The 20,210-nt window shown below is 36.7% G+C and overlaps 1 protein-coding gene across 14 annotated transcripts in view; it reads right to left on the bottom strand.

The window, feature by feature from the left end:
• Positions 1–20,210, bottom strand: part of mark2a (MAP/microtubule affinity-regulating kinase 2a) — a 45,843-nt gene that overhangs the window by 6,665 nt on the left and 18,968 nt on the right. For 6 of the 14 annotated variants that reach the window (XM_067376896.1, XM_067376895.1, XM_067376891.1 and 3 more), the window contains exons 3-16: positions 15,839–15,892; positions 15,438–15,486; positions 15,057–15,122; positions 12,203–12,273; positions 11,774–11,830; positions 11,401–11,637; positions 11,205–11,324; positions 9,800–9,938; positions 9,299–9,411; positions 8,077–8,197; positions 7,861–7,988; positions 7,674–7,762; positions 4,973–5,110; positions 765–1,025 (exon numbers count right to left, since the gene is read on the bottom strand). In XM_067376896.1, coding sequence (XP_067232997.1) covers positions 765–1,025; positions 4,973–5,110; positions 7,674–7,762; positions 7,861–7,988; positions 8,077–8,197; positions 9,299–9,411; positions 9,800–9,938; positions 11,205–11,324; positions 11,401–11,637; positions 11,774–11,830; positions 12,203–12,273; positions 15,057–15,122; positions 15,438–15,486; positions 15,839–15,892 — 1,643 coding nt within the window. Of the gene's footprint in view, positions 1–2; positions 653–764; positions 1,026–4,972; positions 5,111–7,673; positions 7,763–7,860; positions 7,989–8,076; positions 8,198–9,298; positions 9,412–9,799; positions 9,939–11,204; positions 11,325–11,400; positions 11,638–11,773; positions 11,831–12,202; positions 12,274–15,056; positions 15,123–15,437; positions 15,487–15,838; positions 15,893–20,210 lie in introns of those variants that run through there. The other 8 variants (XM_067376900.1, XM_067376893.1, XM_067376894.1 and 5 more) reach the window with 6 other exon arrangements.

Consider the following 20,210-nt stretch of genomic DNA (forward strand, 5'->3'; position numbering starts at 1 on the left):
AGAAATTAGAGAAAAAAGGGAAAATAAAGTGTTTCTCACATGTGTATGAACCATTGAAAAAGCTCTAAAAAAGGATTAAATACTTCTTGTTTGGCTGATATGTGAGTTTTAAAAAAAGGGTTCTTTATGAATCCTATGAAAGGTTCTTTTGAGCATTAGTGTTAGCTGGGAGGCGCTAAAAGGGCACCAGTGTTTGAAGTCAGATTAAAGAATGGGAATTTTACTTTATTAAGTTACACCAGGGCCGTTTTGGATTGTTGAAGAATTTGTTAATTGTAAATGCATTGCATGAATGATGGATGTTAGATTAGGGTCCGGTTTAGGGTTAGGGTTCCCACAACTTTTGGCCAATAAATTGCGGACTTTCCAAATCATTTCAAAAGATAATTTTATAAATAGCTATGCTTAGGCAGTTAAATTAGCACAACTAAAAAAAAAAAGATGCAATAGATCTCCATGACTTTTGTAGGCATGGAAATCACTCCTTGATATTTCTAGGTTTTCCCTGACCATGGGAACCCTGGATTTAATGTTAGTTATCCATCAGTTAGCATCTCTCACACTTAAAACCATCTCTGCTCCAGCAGCCCTTTGTTTCAGAGATCATGATCTTAGCGATAAAAAACAGTGCCAGTCCAAAAACCATCTCGTCCTGAAAGAGGGGAGCACTGGTGAAGTCATGAGAACGTGTGCATGTATTGTGCAACTCAATATTTCGCAAACGCAATAAACAGTGTCACCATGTGGACCGATCATAAACTCACCTGCGTACAAATTTGGAAGTAAACTTGCTGAAGATACCAGTCCCGGGACGGCGCACCTGGCTGTTGCCATGGGAAAGGGAGGGGGAGGCAGAGGGGTCGTTGTACGCTGAGGCTTGCTGGTCTCGTGTGGCTCTCTGCTGGCCGGCGTGGAAAGTGCTTCTGCTCGTCACCCCTCTGGGGAAGTTGGTACGGTCAGCCATTGAGGAAATGTTTATGTTCTGAGCTGAGGGGGACACAACTGGTGCTCTCTGGTTGGCTGTGCTGTTTTTTTACAAAGAAGTTTGTAAAGGTGAAGAGAGAATCGGTTAATATTTTATTCAACTCCAGTTTAGCAGCCATTAAAAAATAAAAAGGCATAGTAAATTTAAGCCACTTGATTTTTTTCATGCAGCTTCAATAATCAGGCACTAAAGTACAAACAGGCCAAATTATCCTTGTGGAAATGGATCAACATTTAATTTGAGATTGATTTTAAAATGTGATGAAATAAAATCCATGCATGCACTTGCATGCGAAATCCAAGAATAATTCCACCATCAGCCAGACATGTGACAATCCACAGGCTTAAATCACATGAGGACCCCATTGTGATTATTTTTATATGCTACAAAACCATACAATGAGTAATAGTTAAAGGTGAAGTCTGTAATTTCTTGACAAAAATGTGAAAAAAAAAAGTTAATAAAAGGACTTAAATTGAATAATTTTTTTGTACTGTACATTACATGCTGTGATCCCAAAATTCACTTGTAGCATATGTTAAGCACCATAAACATACACTATTAGTGGTCAGTAAGATTTTTTTAAAGTAATGAAAACGTATTCATCCATTAAATTTATCAAAAGTGACTAAATACATTTTTATTTCAAAAGATTTCTACTGTAAATCAATGCTGCTCTTTTGAACTTTCTATTTAAAGTATCTTGAATTACAATTACAATAGAATTGTATCACAGTTTCTACAAAATCAGAGTTTTCAATTGTAATAATAAGAAATGTTCCTTGAGCAGCAAATTAGCATAGAATGAGGATTTCTGAAGGATCATGTGACACTGAAGACTGGAGTAATGAAAGCAGAAAATTCAGATTTGTCATCACAGGAATAAAGTACTTTTTTTTTTTTTTTTTTACTATATTATTGAAAGGTAGTTATTATCAGTATTGGGACATAATCTTTATATCAATAAATCCCTAATACAATGTCTTTAGAGTTCAACAGTATCTAAAAAATTAAAAGAATATCATCAATAAATGTTTATACTTATAATTGTCTATAAATGTCAGTATTTAGGCTGCGTTTATTCTTGGCAGTAACATGCGACCTGTATCTGGATGTTGTCCACATACGCATTGAAAAGACAAGTGTAAACGCGTATGTGTTCGGAATGTTATCCGGTCAACGTGTCCTGGTTCGGAGATAGTCAAGGACACATTGTGATCGGATCTAAGTGTAATGTAAATGCAATCCAGGCATTGTTTTTACATTCAGAAGACGACATCATATAAATCCCCACCCAGTCTCGCCGTGTGCCTGTCAGAAAATAACGGACAGACGCAGTTTTGACAAGAAATTAAATTCTACAATAAACGTCAATCTTTAAAACAGTTTTAGACTTACCTAATACATTTTTCATTTTAATTGTGCAATGAAAATATAGTCTATATAGTCATTGCACAGTATAACCTTAAACCCAGATGATGTGACTTGTTTAACATGATCTACCAAGTTATTTTTGTATGATCAACTCTGGAAGTATTCTTTCATTTAAAAAAAAAAAAAAAAAAAAACTTGACTGGAGATTGCATCGGAAAATAAAGTGAGTAAAAGCAACGGGACATCGTTTAATTTGTAATTTGTTTAATTTAATCTTATTCTGTTGTTGTGTAGTTCTAGTAAAACAGCTTTCACTTTAGCCTTTATCAATGCAGTGCACACAGCACGGAATTTTTGTGATTTATTTAACAAAAGTACAATCGATCACAAATAGAGTACTTAATCTACCAATTTATGTTTCCCAGCATTAATCTTGTATGAAAAGATAGTAATTATTCTGACGCATTTCATGATTGAATGGAGCCTGCAAGCATTTGTATTGTTTGTGTAATATGTAGAAAACAGCAGAATCTGAACATCTTTGTATTAAAAGAAATAAAAGAACTTGCTTCACATTAAAGAGCATTAAAAGGTTAGTTCACCCAAAAATGAAAAGAATGTCTTTTATTACTCACCCTCATGTCGTTCTACACCCGTAAGACCTTAGTTCATCTTCAGAACACAAATTAATATATTTTTGATTAAATCCGATGGCTCAGTGAGGCCTGCATAGACAGCAATGGCACTTCCTCTCTTAAGATCCATAAAGGTACTAAAAACATTTAAATCAGTTCATGTGAGTACAGTGGTTCTATCTTAACATTATAAAACGATGAGAATTTTTTTGTGCGCAAAAACAAAATAACGACTTTTTAACAATATCTAGTGATGGCCGATTTCAAAACACTTCGGAGCTTTACGAATCAAATCAGTGGATCGGAGCGCAAAAGTCACGTGATTTCAGCAGTTTGATACATGATCCGAATCACTGATTCAACTCAAAAGATTCATAATGCTCTGAAGCAGTGTTTTGAAATCGGCCATCACTTGATATTTTTTTAAAAAGTCATTTTTGGGTTTTTTTGGCGCACAAAAAATATTCTCGTCGCTTTATAATATTAAGATAGAACCACTGTACTCACATGAACTGTTTCAAATATGTTTTTAGTACGGTGGATGGATCTTGAGAGAGAAAGTACTATTGCTGTCTATGCAGGCCTCACTGAGCCATCGAATTTAATCAAAAATATCTTAATTTGTGTTCCGAAGATGAACGAAGGTCTTGTGGGTGTAGAACGACATGAGGGTGAGTAATAAATGACATTATTTTCATTTATGGGTGAACTAACCCTTTAATGCTCTTTAATGTGATGCGAGTTCTTTTATTTCTTTAATACAAAGATGTTCAGATTGCTGTTTTCTACATATTACACAAACAATACAAATGCTTGAGGGCTCCATTCAATCATGAAATGCATCAAAATAATTACTATCTTTCTATCTTAAGTACTATATTACTATCTCAAGATTAATGCTGGGAAACTTAAATTGGTAGAATAATTACTCTAATCGTGATCGATTGTAATTTTTTTTGAAAGTACATTCTGTGCTGTGTGCACTGCATTGATAAAGGCTAAAGTGAAAGTTGTTTTACGCTATGAAGCCATTTGAAGCTTCTGCCTTTCAAACACACCTAATTTAAATATTCTTCTGGAAATAGAAATCCGATCGGTTATCCAGATACAGAGGCCACTTAATGTAAACAAATGTAAATGCACCGTGTCCTGATTGGCTAATGATCACATGGTGATCGCATGTTAATGCCAAGTGTAAAAGCAGCCTTAGTTGTCTATTCACATTGAACTGGGGACAAGTTTTTTGTTTTGATTTTTAAGAACTTTAAATCACCATGCAGATATCATGCAGCTATTACCAACAAATAATGAGATTTAAACAATAACAGAACACAACAACAACAACAAAAAAACTCTTCAGGGAGGGAGACAAAACCATTGTTAGCATGCATACAACTGTCTGTGACAAGCATTTAACATTTCAAAATGTTACAAACATCTTTATTAAGTGTCACGCAAGCAGTGAGACAGGTTTTCAGAGGATATTAGTGCACTGTCTAGTTTGTCTGCAGAAAAGAAGGGGTGGAGACTGATGGGGCAGAAGACCTGAAGACTGCAGTATGACAGCAAGCAACATGACAACACATGCATAAGAAAAGAAAGACAGTGAGTTAAAAGCATGCATATGAACTATGGGTTAGAAAGGAACAGGTTGGCAGGTTTGTGATGTAGACAATATGTGTTTACAAGGAGGGGAAAGTGGGACGGCGAGTGAGACGGTTGTATTATTGTGATGGACAATGAGAAAGAGAAAAGTACACAGGGTTTAAAAAAAAAAAAAAAAAAAAAAAAACGTTCAGGGCCTTTCCATCTCTTTGCTTGACGAATTCAGTCTGCGGATCTTATGTATTCCAATCTCAACTCAAAAAAAAAAAAAAAAAAAGTTTCTTCCTAAAAATCAATTATACGACTTGACTCATCACTAGTCCTTGAAGTCGAATCCCCCTTTGGAATAGTTTCGAGTTTGGCTGCCACTTGCCTGGGGCGATGTGCATGGAGGTCTGGGGGGCTGGGGTGGGCGGAGGTGGACAAGGACTTGTGGTGGCGGGTGCGGGATGAGGCGGCGAGCACCGCGGCTGCTGATGCGGTGGAGGCGCGGGACCCTGGAGTGTTCAGGCTGGGGGAAAGACGAATAATAACAGCCCCCACGTACGAACACCCCCACGTACAGAGTGGAGGGAGGTATGGGTGAGGATGTAAAGCAGATTCAGCAAAGATGGAATGAGGGTTGAGAAAGTGATGGAATAAGACAAAAGCACACACACCAGGAGATAAAAATACAACACTGCATTGCAATAATGCAGGTTTGGGCTCTATTTTAGTCCATTTTTAGATCAAAGCTAGTCAAAGTTGGATCAAACTTGCATTATCGCTGGAAAGCTCGCTCTGTCTCTGTGCATTGAATGAGAATCTAAAATGAGATGCAGTGATGATCAAAAGCGTCTGACAGCATAAGCCTCATGGGCATGATGTGTATTTAAAAGCTACTCGCATCAACTCAATTATTAAATAGGTAACGTTCATCAAACTGATCATAATACATGCAGAATAAAAACAGATGAAAGACATCTGATGCATTTGTGAGGGTTATCTGGTGGCAGGTGTTCCATCAGTGCCATAATTTTACTTTTTTCTTTTTCTTTTTTTTTTTTTTTTTGCTGCTTTGCAACCTGACCTTGTGCACACATATAAAACTCTTTCCGCGTCAGCATTATGACTGTTCTGCCGCTTGTCACCTCAAGCAAAATTAAACATCCGCATAATAAAGGCTACTGTTTTCAGTTTCCCACATCTCTTCTCTCAGTAACCTGATATTTAGGTCAGGCAAAAATCACTAATTCCAGATTAAGGGATGACTACATACCAATCAGTGATAATACGTCAGTGTGTCAGTATATATGCAGTAATATTCAGCAGTTGATGTACCAATAGCATGATTCTTAATAGTAAAAAAAAAAAAAAAGAGCACATGAGCACACTGCTTTATTTACAAAATTATATATTACAGGATTCCTACTCCATCTAGGCAATGTAATATTTTAGAGCAGAGCAAAACTATCACTATAGATTAATGGATTTTAGATAATATGCCCTAACTGTATTGCATTACTGAAATGTAACATCCATTTTAAAATTTCTCAGTATTTCATGGTTTATTGTGGGAACCGTGACATTAATATAAAAAAATTCACTTGTAATTCTGTACATAAGCGGTCAATAAGTTCAAAGTATGCAGTCAATAAATTCAAAGGAAGTAGTCAATAAATTCAGCGTAGTGAGTGGTACTCTCTTTTCAGTCTGCTAATCTGATAAATATTAACATAATAAGCAGCAGGTCTAGACACCATAATAAAACAGATCAGACGTTTTTTTTTTAGTATCAATTTCGTACTAAAATACATCCCTAATCTGCAGTGCTCTGACTGCTGGAATTCACCACAGAAGACATTTATGGGAACATTTATAGGAACCATTAGAGCAAATTTCCAGGTAGTTTTGGAAATAGGCTTTATCAACAGCATCTGTGGCATTCTGTTGATTACCACAGACAATAATACTCACTTGCCCCTGTGTGTGTAAAAAATGAACTAATGCAGTTACAATAGTTGGCTTGCTGCCCAGAGGGTTTAAGAGGACATGTGCAGTTTGTATTTCAGTAAAAATCAATTACATTGTCTGCTTGAACTGTACAGCTAACCAAATCATCCTTTTGGCATAGAACTAATTTTCTAATTGGATGAAAATCTAGTTTATCAACATAATTTCAGTGGGTGGAGCAAAACATGATTGTTTACTGAAAGCAAGTAACTAGATTTACTGTTTACTTGGTCATATTATGAATTGACCGATATAAAGATGTAACTTTATACAGACAGGCAGTTTTTAAAATACTACCATTCAAGCTTGGGGTCAGTAAGATTTTTTTTTTTTTTTTTTTTTTTTTTTTTTTTTTGGAACGTAATACTTATCAAGGATGCATTAAATTGCTCAAAAATGTCAGTGAAGACATTTATAATGTTACAAAATCAATCTCCATTTCAAACAAATGGACATTCAAGACTGGAGTAATGATGCTGAAAATTCAGCTTTGCCATCACAGAAATAAATTACAGGGAAAAAGTTATTTTAAACTGATCATTTTTCACAATAACACTGTTTTAGTGTATTTTTGATCAAATAAATGCAGCCTTGGTAAGCATAATAGATCAAAAATAAAAATCATGCATTGATTTTAAGTGTAAGTGTATAGATGTAAATAAGTTTCACTGAATGAGTCAAAATTATTGCCTGTGCTAAACACTAGCATGCCACAGACAGACATGAAGTTGAAAATAACCTGGACTATTATTTTATTGTATTATAAAGGAAACCTTTTAATCCTTGGACTAATTCTAAGTTCCTGAAGGCGTCGAAAATCTAGCTGAACAGATTTCAGCTTCATGCTGCGCTCAAATGTGTGCGATTGTCAATGTGTGAATGTATGTGTGTGCATAACAAGATTATATTTCCCATGCTGGCAGGGCAGCAGCCTGACAGAATGAGTTGAGAGCAGAGAAGCTTTCCAAGTCTAAATATACACATACGTGCAGACACTACTTTTAACACCAGTCCACTTTGCAGAAAGAGTTTGATAGGCTCTTCCATGTGATTCGTGGCTAGAAAGAGGAATGTGGCAGTACCTGTCCTTGCCGTTCTGTACTCCCAGAGTAGCTCTCTCAGTGATTGGAGAGTTCCTGCTGCGGCTGGTGCCTGAGGACAGGATGCTGTTCTATACAGCACATGGAGAACAGACAGAGAAATCAGTGACATGAGATCACAACTCTGCTGCCTATCAGTCATCAGCTCCTCAGGGGGCTCTGTACTCACAGTGGAAGGGGTAGGAGTTTTCTTATGGTCTCCGGAGATCAGCGGGCTGGGAGGGACTTTACTGGAGCTGCTTGAACTGGCAATGTGCTTACTGTCGCCCTGAGGACGCTTGGTGGAAACGGAGGAGCCTGTGGTGGAGGGGGAAAAAGTTTAAGAACTAAAAACCAACCAAGCCAGTGCTTATTGTGGCTAATGACCAGCAGAATGACGCTTTACTTTGGTCTGTGGATCTGCGGGACTTCTGATTGGAGGTGCTGCGTTGTCCCTTGTGAGAAGGTGACTGGGTGTTGTTTGTGAGGTCAGTGCTTAGGCGTGGTTTTATTGATAGTTCATCCAGCTAGGAGGGAGAGAAAAAAATGGTATCAAGACAGCAAGCATTTAACATTTATGTGCTCAAATCCGCATAATTACACTAAGGTTTAACCTTACACTTAAGGTTAAAAACAATTGACATTAAAAACAGGAACCATTCAATTTGGTACACATATTTGTTCCATGGTTTATTTCATTTAATGAAGCCTCTAAAAATAAAAATCGATTCAAACACCCATGCAATCCTATTCCTAAACGACAACGTTTCACCAATGCCTATTAAAGCTTTGACATGTACGAACGCAGCGAACATTCAGATCTGTCTTGGCACTGCCGCTGAGCAAGAGAGAGCATATGAAAGCATATGAAACGGCTTCACAAACAGTAATTTCAACCACACAGGAACATTTTTTCTGTCTTATAGTTCGGATATAAACGTTGATGTCTACAGTAGTCAGTGGTATCAAGTAAGGTGAAATCACCTTTTGAAACTTGACACTTCAAGTAAAGATTGTATCAGTTACATCATTAAGCCAGTAAGTGGCGACAAGTGACTTAAATGTATTTGTCATTGAATCATTCATTCTAGAGATTCATTAAAAAAAAAAAACTTTTAAAAAAAATGCAGATTCATCCAGCTTAATGGAACAAGTGAAGTCTTTATGAGTGAGTCATTGAATCATTCAAACAATCAAAAAAAAAAAAAAAAAATCAAATGAACTGAATATTTTTTTAAATAGAATATTTTGTTTAGTTGTCTATTCTGAATCGTGGGAGAATCGTGTTCTATATTTTAAACAAAAATGGTAATTCTCAATTTATCCAGAATCGTGCAGCTATAATATGAATCGTAAGGTGCCTATTTAATAGACTAATTACGGAAATTCTCTGCATCATTGGCTTCATATAGCAGTTTTAGTAAATAAAATAAAAATAAACAGAACAAAATAAACAAAAGCAAAAAAATAGAACAGAACAAAAAGAGAAGAAAAAACAAACAAAACAGAACAAAGCAACAGACAAAAACAAAGCAAAACAAAGGCAAAATAATACAACAAAAACTATTACAGCCCTACAAATTACATGCACAAACACAAATATTAATATGATCTTCAGAGTAACATACCTCTGAGTTCCTATAGTCCAGTAATAAGTATGTTGCCATGACATCATTGTATTTTTGGTTGATAAGGGAGTCTTGTATCTCCTCTAAAGAGTATCCCATTCGTAGCATAATATCTGGGGACACAGACCAAAGGGTTAAATAAGTAGGAAAAACAGCTTGCATGTTTGACAACATGCTAAATTAGTTACAGTGTTTCCTCAAACATACATAGCCCTAACCCCAAGTAGAAGTAAAACAACTAAACGTATTGATTTAAAAAATATACTATCAAAATAAACAATCATGCACAAAACACAAAGAGACAAGAAAACAGGAAATTCGAAAGCGTTAAAAAGCAGGAAAGTCATCAATCGTTGCTTTAACTCACAAATAAAGATGCTCAGATGAGCTGCTGTAAGGAATTCAGATCCAGTCCCATCACCAAGATTTATTACCCAATCATAACCCATCTCGGTCTCAAATCCCACCCACCACCAAAGCCCCGGGCCACGTCTGCCCCACCTCTCTTCCAACCCCCTGCACAGCTGGGGTGCTGACCTGTCCTCTTAGGGTCCTTGTAGTCGGGTTGGGGTTCAATGTAGGGCTTCAACTCGTCATCCTCATGGCCCACGTTCATCCACCGGTCCTTCATGATCTGCTGCTGAGTGTAAGCCAAAACAAAAAGTGTACAAAGAGATCATATGAGGTGGGGAGTAACGTAATGTAAAAAGAGCTGGCCTTAATGAAAGGGGTTCACAGATCAACTGAGGGCAGCACTTCAAAAACACATCACACAGTGCTGAAAAGCCAAATCACTCCATCAAAAACATATCAATCTGCAAACAGTTGTTTATGCAGAGTCTAAGCCTCAGACTATACGCCCACAGAGCCTTCATAAACAGTCTGATGCATACTGCACACAAAAATAGCAAAAGCTAGCTAAAAATCACCAGACCTGATTGGCTGGCTTTTATGTAATTTCCAGGAATCAAGGTTTATATCAGTCCATTGGGTTTACCAGGTATCTGCACAAGAATAACTGAACACTGGATTTACCACAGTTTTCATTGGCATTGAATCTTACATACGATATTCAAAAAGCTAATTCAAAAGGCAGTATTTTATGTTTATACAATTTATACTAATATTTAATTAGATTTTATTATTTTTATAAATTATTTTCATACTTTTTGCATATTTGGACAATATGAATGGAAATTATGCACAATATAAATATTCTGTTCAATAAAATATCTTTGTCATGTCTCATTTCATCTCAGTGACAACTTCACTGTTTTTTCTTTGTAACAAAGTGCACAAATCATTGGAAAAAAAGAAAAAAAAAACCTTTTAGGGTCAAAATTTACCATTGGTAGAAATTACACAAGGGGCTTTCACATTAGGTAGTTCTAGGAACTAGCCACCAGGGTGGTTACCCCAGAACTAAATTTCTCCCCCGGGCCATGCTCCTGGTTGCATTCGCACCGGAAATAGGAACTCTGCCGACAGCAGCATCTTTAAGCGCGGCATTTGCAAACTCTAAAAACCAGTGAATGGAGGATGCCGTGATTGGAGCTGTGTTTGTTGTGTGTCGTGGGTTTTGTGATAATGGAGATGGAACGTAAACAATTAATTTAAGCGACTGAAAGAGCAAAAAGTGGGGCTGAGAGACGAAATCTCCTATGAAAACTTTCAGTATTACATATCATCGGGGCAAAGAAAAGAACGAACCTGCAGACAACAGGTAAAAGCCGTTATTTCGGTTTTGTGATATTCGTGAAGCGTAGCGTGAAATATGTTTACACAGCTTTTTAAAAATGCCGGTGTTTGACCAAACAACATACACTTACGACACTAATAGTGCTGGTTTAGACCCTACTTTGAAATATAACCCCCACCCCCATATTTCAATATTCGACTATCGTACCTCAAGGCTCCCTCTCTTGGTTGGGTTGAGTATGAGGAATTTCTTCAGTAAGTTCTCACAGTCGGTTGACATATAGAAGGGAATCCTGTACTTGCCCCTCAAAACGCGTTCTCGCAGCTCCTAAGCACACCCAAAAACAAACAGTCAAAATTTAATGCAAAGCTGTTGACATTTACTCCCATTTCTCTGTGCTCACCTTTAGGTTCTGTCCATCGAACGGCAAAGAACCGCTGACCAGTGTATATAGTATGACCCCAAGACTCCAGACATCCACCTCCGGCCCGTCGTACTTCTTCCCCTGAAAGAGCTCGGGGGCAGCATATGGAGGGCTGCCACAAAAAGTATCCAGCTTGTTGCCCAGTGTGAACTCGTTACTAAAGCCAAAATCTGCAATTTTTATGTTCATGTCTGCATCCAGTAGCAGGTTTTCTGCCTGTAAGCAAGGGAGTATTTAGGGATGAAACTGGACCTGCATCAGTATAGAAGACTACACTCACAAAGGCAGAGGTAAAGACAAAGAAAACGGAATGTAAAAAAAAAAAAAAAAAAAAAAAATGTATCTTGTGTACCTTCAGGTCTCTGTGGACAATGCACTTCTGGTGACAGTACTGCACTGCTGACACAATCTGTGCACACACAAACACACACAGCTGGTACTATTATAATAAACAATAGCCTATACACAAACTGACTCCTAAAGTGATTTGATAAATGATTTTAAACTTTACCAACTTAAGCATCATTTACACATATTGTCATCAACATTAGCACTTACAAATGAATGACCACCTCATCGAACTATCAGACTCCATTTACACCATTACATCATGTGAACAGGGTGTTAAATTTTAAAAATTATAAAAGAAGGTTTTAGCAAACTCAGACAAACCCAAACACCACTGATATGTTTACAGCCCCTATGGTGCTTTGTATTCATGCAACAACAATATCAAATTTGCACAAGTGAGTGAATAAAAAACAAATGCGCAGCCTCTCACTTGTCTGAATTTGGCTCGGGCCTCTTTCTCTTTCATTCTGCCGTGGGCTACGAGGTAATCAAACACCTCACCTGCAAACCAAGAAGAGGAACAACAGTCACGTTTAGAAAAGAAACAGATGCACAAATTGGAAAGGTAAGCTAGGGTCTGGCTTTGGCACTATACTATAAATCGATACCTTGGGAAACATATCAGCGACTGATGTAATGAAACTAGAGCCGTCAATAAATTCAATATTGATAATTCATGATGTGTACGTGTTGGGACCTGCAATTTATTTGCATGACATACAAAGTAGAATATGTGGTTGTTAGTGTTTCATATGGAATGTTGTCTCTGCTAGGATGTTTATGCAGCTGTCGTCTTATGGTCTTGTAATGTTTGTAAAAAAAAAATAATAATAATTGTATTTCATACTTAAAGGGATAGTTCACCAAAAAATGAAAATTACCCCATTCTAGGTGTATACGTATATCTTCTTTCAAACGAACATGGAGATATATTTAAAAATATCCTGGCTCTTCCAAGCTTTATAATGGAAGTGAATGGGGGGTCAGGGGATTTGAAGCCCCAAAAAATGCATCCATCCATAATAAAAGTAATCCATACGACTCTAAGAGGTTAATAAAGTGATGCAATGGGTTTTTGTAAGAAAAATATCCATATTTAAAACTTTATAATCTAAAATAACTTATAAACTTCTCTTATAATGAAATCTTCCGACATTTCTCTTTAAAATGCCTTGTTTTAGACTTTTTGACCAGTGTTTTGTTTTGCTCTATCCTCTCCACTATCCTTCCGCATTCATCATTTCGTCATGCGTCGGGTCATAGGTTGCAAACCGATGCGTACAGCCGTCTGCTGGAAGCTAGTTATTATAGTTAACAAAGTGTTAAATATGGATATTCCTCTTACAAAAACCCATTGCTTTACTTCAGAAGGCCTTTATTATAGGTCCAGTGTGTAATATTTAGGAGGATTCATTGACACAAATGCAATATAATATACATAACTATGTTTTCAATAGTGTATAAAGACCTTACATAATGAACCATTATGTTTTTATTACCTTAGAATGAGCCATTCCTATCTACATACACCGCAGATCCCCTTACATGTAAAGTCGCCGTTTTGTGGCAACACGTTTCTACAGTAGTCCTAAGTGGACAAACTGCTCTACAGAGCGTGTTTACTTGACTGGCTACTCTCTGCTGTCTCAGACGACATCTTTGTCCTGTGTTGGCCACCGTAGCTTCTCTATATTGCAATTCACAACCTCAGCACTAGATGCCACTAAAATTTATGCACTGCACCTTTAACTCCCTAGAGCTGTATGCATTATTTTTATGATGATGGATGCATATTTTTGTGCTTCAAATCTCAAACCCCATTCACTACCATTATAAAGCTTGGAAGAGCCAGGATATTTTTAAAGGTGCCCTAGATTCAAAAACTGAATTTACCTTGGCATAGCTAAATAACAAGAGTTCAATACATGGAAATCACATGCAGTGAGTCTCAAACTCCATTGTTTCCTCCTCCTTATATAAATCTCATTTGTTTAAAAGACCTCAAAAGAACAGGCGAATCTCAACATAACACCTACTGTTACGTAACAGTCGGGATCATTATTATGTACGCCCCAAATATTTGCATATGCCAGCCCATGTTCCCAACATTATGAAAGGTATTAGACAAGGGCAGAACGTCTGGATGTGCACAGCTGAATCAACAGACTAGGTAAGCAAGCAAGGACAATAGCGAAAAATGGCAGATGGAGCAATATTAACTGACATGATTCATGATTACATGATATTTTTAGTGATATCTGTAAATTGTCTTTCTAAATGTTTCGTTAACATGTTGCTAATGTACTGTTAAATGTGGTTAAAGTTACCATTGTTTCTTACTGTATTCATGGAGACAAGAGAACCGTCACTATTTTAATTTTTAAACACTTGCAGTCTGTATAATGCATAAACACAACTTCATTCTTTATAAATCTCTCCAACAGTGTAGCATTAGCCGCTAGCCACGGAGCACAACCTCAAACTCATTCAGAATCAATGTAAACATCAAAATAAACACTGTACTTACGCGATTAGACATGCTGCATGACGAACACTTTGTAAAGATCCAATATGTGGGTTATATTAGCTGTTTAAACTTTTTTTTATGTTGTTTAAGGCAAGCGCGAGCTCTTGGGGCGTGGAGCACCAGATTTAAAGGGCCACACAACCTGAATCGGCTCATTTCTAATTATGCCCCAAAATAGGCAGTTAAAAAAATGAATTTAAAAAAAATCTATGGGGTATTTTGAGCTGAAACTTCACAGACACGTTCAGGGGACACCTTAGACTTATATTACATCTTGTAAAAAAAAAGTTCTAGGGCACCTATAAATCTTTATCTCTGATTGTTTTAGTCTGAAATAAGATCATATAAACCTAGGATGGCTTAAGGGTGAGTAAATCATGGGATAATTTTCATCTTTGGGTGAACAATACCTTTAAATTGCACCATAGAAACAGTGTAAAATCCTTAAGTTTTGTTAACATCCCATTAAGATTTTATTTAGATCCATTACAGAATGCTTTTAAAGAATCTCATGCGTAGATGCGATCATTTTTACACGTCACACTGCCTAAATCACTAAACTGTGCTGAATAGCAGCATATTTTCATATTTTCAAATTTTGGTATTTAGGGGGAACATTGATCAAAACTGAGACACATCCTGTCTACAGTGAACTAGAGGCATTTACATAACAGTTGAACCTTCATGGTGCATCAACACTATGGGATGTAAAAGGGTAAACAAAATTAGGTTAAAATGAGTTTGGGAAAGCTCTGACCTCCGCTGGCATATTCCATCACCAGGTAGAGAGTCTTCTCTGTCTCAATCACTTCAAATAACTTCACTACACGAAAACAGAAGAGGGAAAAAAAAAGAGGAATGTAAGAAACTGTGAGGTTCAACTCACAGACACAATTTGATTTACTTAAATGCAATTCTCAGCATGTTGGATGAAGACTAAAAATCATTTTGATTTGGGTTATTCCCAAGAGGTTTTACGCTCACCAAATCCAGTTGCACAGAAAAACACTGACATTTGGACAAGGATTAATGAACCCAAAAAAGGGGGGAAAAAAAAACACTGGGTACTGCCAAAACCGGAAAACTGGAGACTCAAGCTGAGAGACTTAAGGGCGATTTGTCTGTCAGTTAAGCTCACCGATATTTGGGTGATTCAAGAGCTTCATGATCCTCACTTCCCGAAATAGCTGAAAATGGAGACAGAAGATGTCAATGTGCTGCAAACAGAAGATGTGTTTGTCCTTCACAGAGCATAAATATTTCAAGCTTGTGCACACGAGTAAGATGTGGTTATGAACCCCCCCACCCCAAGCAAACCAACCAACCAACCCTTTACTTCAGGAAGTATTTGAGCCTAATTTCCTATAATTAGCTGCCATGAGCCCTACAGAGAAAAGGCTTTGCGTCTTGAAAGTCGTGAGGCAACAGGAAGTGATACAACTTAACAGGGGTGGAAGGGGGGTGAGAGAAAACAAATTACCAGTAAATTTCTGAAATTGAATTCTGACCCCACTGAACTTAAGGAAGGATCACACTCACCTTTTGAAGACTGGAGGAATTGAGCTGAGTTTTGTCTATAATTTTCACCGCCACCTGATCGAGAGTGTAGAGAGTTCAGTTAGAACAAGCGCAAGGAAAAGCCCCAAGGCTGAAGGCACACATCAGCTTTGGTCTGCATTTATACAGATCACAATCTCACATCATCAGGAAACAATTCACCACGGCGCAATGAGATTACAGCGCGCTGCTCCTGTGGTGAGCGCACACACACAAACACAGTTTTCATCTTGGTCCCCCCTCTTCTCTATCAAGTGCGTTATCGGTGTCTCAGACACCATGCAGTCTCATATTAGCAGGCACAGGCATCCAAAAACAAAAAAAAGACAGCAAAAGGTTTAAAACTCGCATGGTATTTTTCTGATATAACAGATGAACCAATGTATTAATATTATTAAAAACAGATTAGAGCTGATTATGTCCTGTATATACAAAATACCGGTTGTTGTTTTTTGTACAATTTTCTGTATCTCAGCTGGTCTCCATTTCATGTTGAAAAAAATGGAATAATAAAGCACCTTAAAGTTTTAATTCACCCAAAAATTCTGTCATTAATTACTCATCCTCATGTCATTCTAAATCTGTAAAACTTTTGTTCATCTTCAGAACACAAATAAAGATATTTTAATGAAATCTGAGCGCTTTCTGTTCCTCCATAGACAGCTACGCAACTACCAATATGACACTTCAAAAAGTTCATAAAGAGAATGTAAAACTAATCCATAAAAATTGAATGGTTTAGTCCAAATTTTCTGGAGACTCGATCGCTTTATATGATGAACAGACTGAATTTAGGCTTTGATTCACATATAAACATTCATCAACTCACACATCAGTTGTGGTAAGAAAGAATGAGGTTGTGAGAACCAATGAGGTTCATTCTCGTGTGTTACGCAGCACGTTTGAGATTCTGGAAGAGGTTTGTTTTCGTGTGCAGGCAGATTCAGTTGACATTTGTTTATTTTTGCTGGTTAAAGGATTAGTTCACTTTCAAATAAAATTTCCCTGATAATTTACTCACCCCATGTCAAGATGTTCATGTCTTTCTTTCTTCAGTCAAAAAGAAATGAAGGTTTTTGATGAAAACATTCCAGGATTTTTCGCCTTATAGGGGACTTCAATGGCCTCCAAACAGTTGAAGGTCAAAATTATAGTTTCAGTGCAGCTTCAAAGGGCTTTAAACAATACCAGATGAGAAATAAGGGTCTTATCTAGTGAAACGATCTGTCATTTTCGAAAAAAAAAAAAAATGTAAATGTATATGCTTTATATAAACAAATATAAAAAAAAGCCTTCCAAGTGCTTCCGCCAAAACTGCACTTTCCTATTCTTCAAAACGCTTACGCTGTATGTCCTACACCTTCCCTATTCTACCAACGGAAAAAAATGGAACTGCCGCTGCGTTCGTTCCGTAAACTTGGGAAGGCGTAGGACATACAGCGTAAGCTTTTTGAAAAATACGAAAGTGCGGTTTTGGCGGAACCACTTGGAAGGCTATCATTTGTTTATATAAAGCATATACATTTACTTTTTTTTTCTTCGAAAATGACTGATCATTTTTCTAGATACAGGGTTCCTACACATTTTCCATTTAAAAATTCCATACTTTTCCAGACTCAAATTTCCAGACCTCCTTGCAAACGATTTTCTGCCATTGGTAAGCCTCAGTCTCCTTTTCTATGTTTTCTCTGCTTCATGTTTTTAATATGGGTCTTACAGTCTTTTAGTGATTTTTAAATCAGTGTTTGATTGTTGAAATAAAGTTTTGTATTTAGTATTCACATCTAGGCCCTTCTCTTCTTAAAACTACGTTCCTGTGTGACTCCTGTTGCAGATAAATCTAAATTAATTAAAGTACTAATATATTCCCTGTTTAAAAGGGTGGCGTAGTGACTTTGTTTCCTTTTCTGACCATACCACTCGCTACATAGGTGTAAATATTTAATTAGTTTAACATTCTAATAATTCGACACACATACTTCATAGATATCCTTCTCTGATTTATCCATTCTGTTCTGTTGTCAGTATTTGTTGGTATCAAAAAATTTCTATAGACTATCCTACGAGTATGAGTAGCCTACACAAGCGCAGTATCAGTTTCCGTAATATTTTAGAAATGCAAGTTTACAAACATCTGCAAAGTAAAAAGAGGTGTAAAAGGTGATGTGTACAAAGTAAAGTTTTGTAGGGGGTCTGGGGGCATCCTCCCCCAGGAGAAGATTTTTGTGATTTTAACATGTAAATGAAGCATTCTGGTGCAGTCTGACAACAACATAAATGGGAAAACCAACATTTGCTTCAAGTAAAAAAAATTTTAAATAAAAATAATAATAAATTATTGACAGCAGGGCTGAGCATTGACACAAATTTCACAATTGAATGCGATTTTGATTCAGAAGCTTGCGATTTGATTTTGATTTGATTACCTTCGATTCAATATTGATTCATTTGGGGCATACAGCTGGTACATCATTATAATATTAGGTTAAAACTGATTTGCAAGCTACTTTCATATAGGCTAAATTACACATAAGGAAGTTTATATAAATTTTTAATGACAATTATTTTTCTACTTTTTTTTTATTTAGGCTTAAAAACATTTAAATGGTGGCTGTCATGAAACAGATTTATACATTTAATATCGAAGCACATGTTAAGTACAAATACAATGAATATGCAATAGCCTATAGTGCATATATTTAGCAAAATGCTCCTCTCGAAGTTCATTTTTTAGCTGAATAATGAGTTTTTGGACATTGAACGGCTTTTCTGAGGTAGGCTACATGCTGTTTTATTGATGTCTTTCTGCAGTTGAAACAATGATTGATCGATTGCATGTGATACAGATTTCAGTAAGTTGTACTTTATCTTTCAACATACCTTCGGATGTTCAATCATGTTTATTTTGTGCTGTAACTAGTAAAGCGGAAGAGATGGTTGGTTCACGAGAGCTACAGCGATCTGTCACGCCACAGAGCACCAAGAAAGATCACGACTCACTCCAGTCTATGGGAAAGTAGCCCATTTTCGATTCTTGTGAGAATCTGAGACACGCAATCGCCCTGAAAAAAACCTCTTCGGATCTACACGATTTACATAAATTATGTATTTTGATTCAAAAGAGCTAATTTCGCTGTAAAGTGACTATTTTACAAGTATAATAAATTAGAAAACTGAATAGAGACAATAGTCTGGAAACACAAATATTTTTCCATACTTTTCCAGACCTGGAAATTACTCAAATCAAATTCCATACTTTTCCATACTTTTCCAAATTACGTAGGAACCCTGTAGATAAGACCCTTATTCCTCATCTGGTATCGTTTAAAGGTGTCGTAGAACATCTTTTTAAAAGATGTAATATAAGTCTAAGGTGTCCCCTGAATGTGTCTGAAGTTTCAGCTCAAAATACCCCATAGATTTTTTTAAATTATTTTTTTTAACCACCTATTTTGGGGCATCATTAAATATGAGCCGATTTAGGCTGCAGCCCCTTTAAATGCTCACGCTCCCTGCCCACGGAGCTCATGCTTGCCTTAATCAGCATAAACAAAGTTCACACAGCTTATATAACCATCAAAATGGATCTTTACAAAGTGTTCGTCATCCAACATGTCTAATCGCTTATGTATGGTATTTATTTGGATGTTTACAATTGATTTTGAACGAGTTTGATAGTGCTCCATGGCTAAAGCTAACATTACACACTGTTGGAGAGATTTATAAAGAATGAAATTGTGTTTATGAATTATACAGACTGCAAGTGTTTAAAAATGAAAATAGTGACGGCTCGTCTCCATGAATACAGTAAGAAACGATGGTAACTTTAACCACACTTAACAGTACATTAGAAACATGCTAACAAAACATTTAGAAAGACAATTTACAAATATCACTAAAAATATCATGTTATCATGGATCATGTCAGTTATTATTGCTCCATTTGCCATTTTTCGCTGTTGTCCTTGCTTGCTTACCTAGTCTGATGATTCAGCTGTGCACAGGCTCCAGATATTAATACTGGCTGCCCTTGTGTAATGCCTCGATCATGGGCTGGCATAACTCTTGTTATTCAACTATGCCGAGGTAAATTCAATTTTCAATTCGATGGCACCTTTAAAGCCCTTTGAAGCTGCAATGAAACTATAATTTTGACCTTCAACCGTTTGGAGGCCATTGAAGTCTAGGAACTTAATCCTGGAATGTTTTCATCAAAAACCTTAATTTCTTTTCGACTGAAGAAAGAAAGACATGAACATCTTGGATGACATGAGGGTGAGTAAATTATCAGGAAAATTGTATTTGAAAGTGAACTAATCCTTTAAGGTGCATATGTGAATAAATGCCTAAATTA

Source organism: Chanodichthys erythropterus, chromosome 22 (assembly GCF_024489055.1).
Source record: "Chanodichthys erythropterus isolate Z2021 chromosome 22, ASM2448905v1, whole genome shotgun sequence".
Taxonomy (NCBI): Eukaryota; Metazoa; Chordata; class Actinopteri; order Cypriniformes; family Xenocyprididae; genus Chanodichthys; species Chanodichthys erythropterus.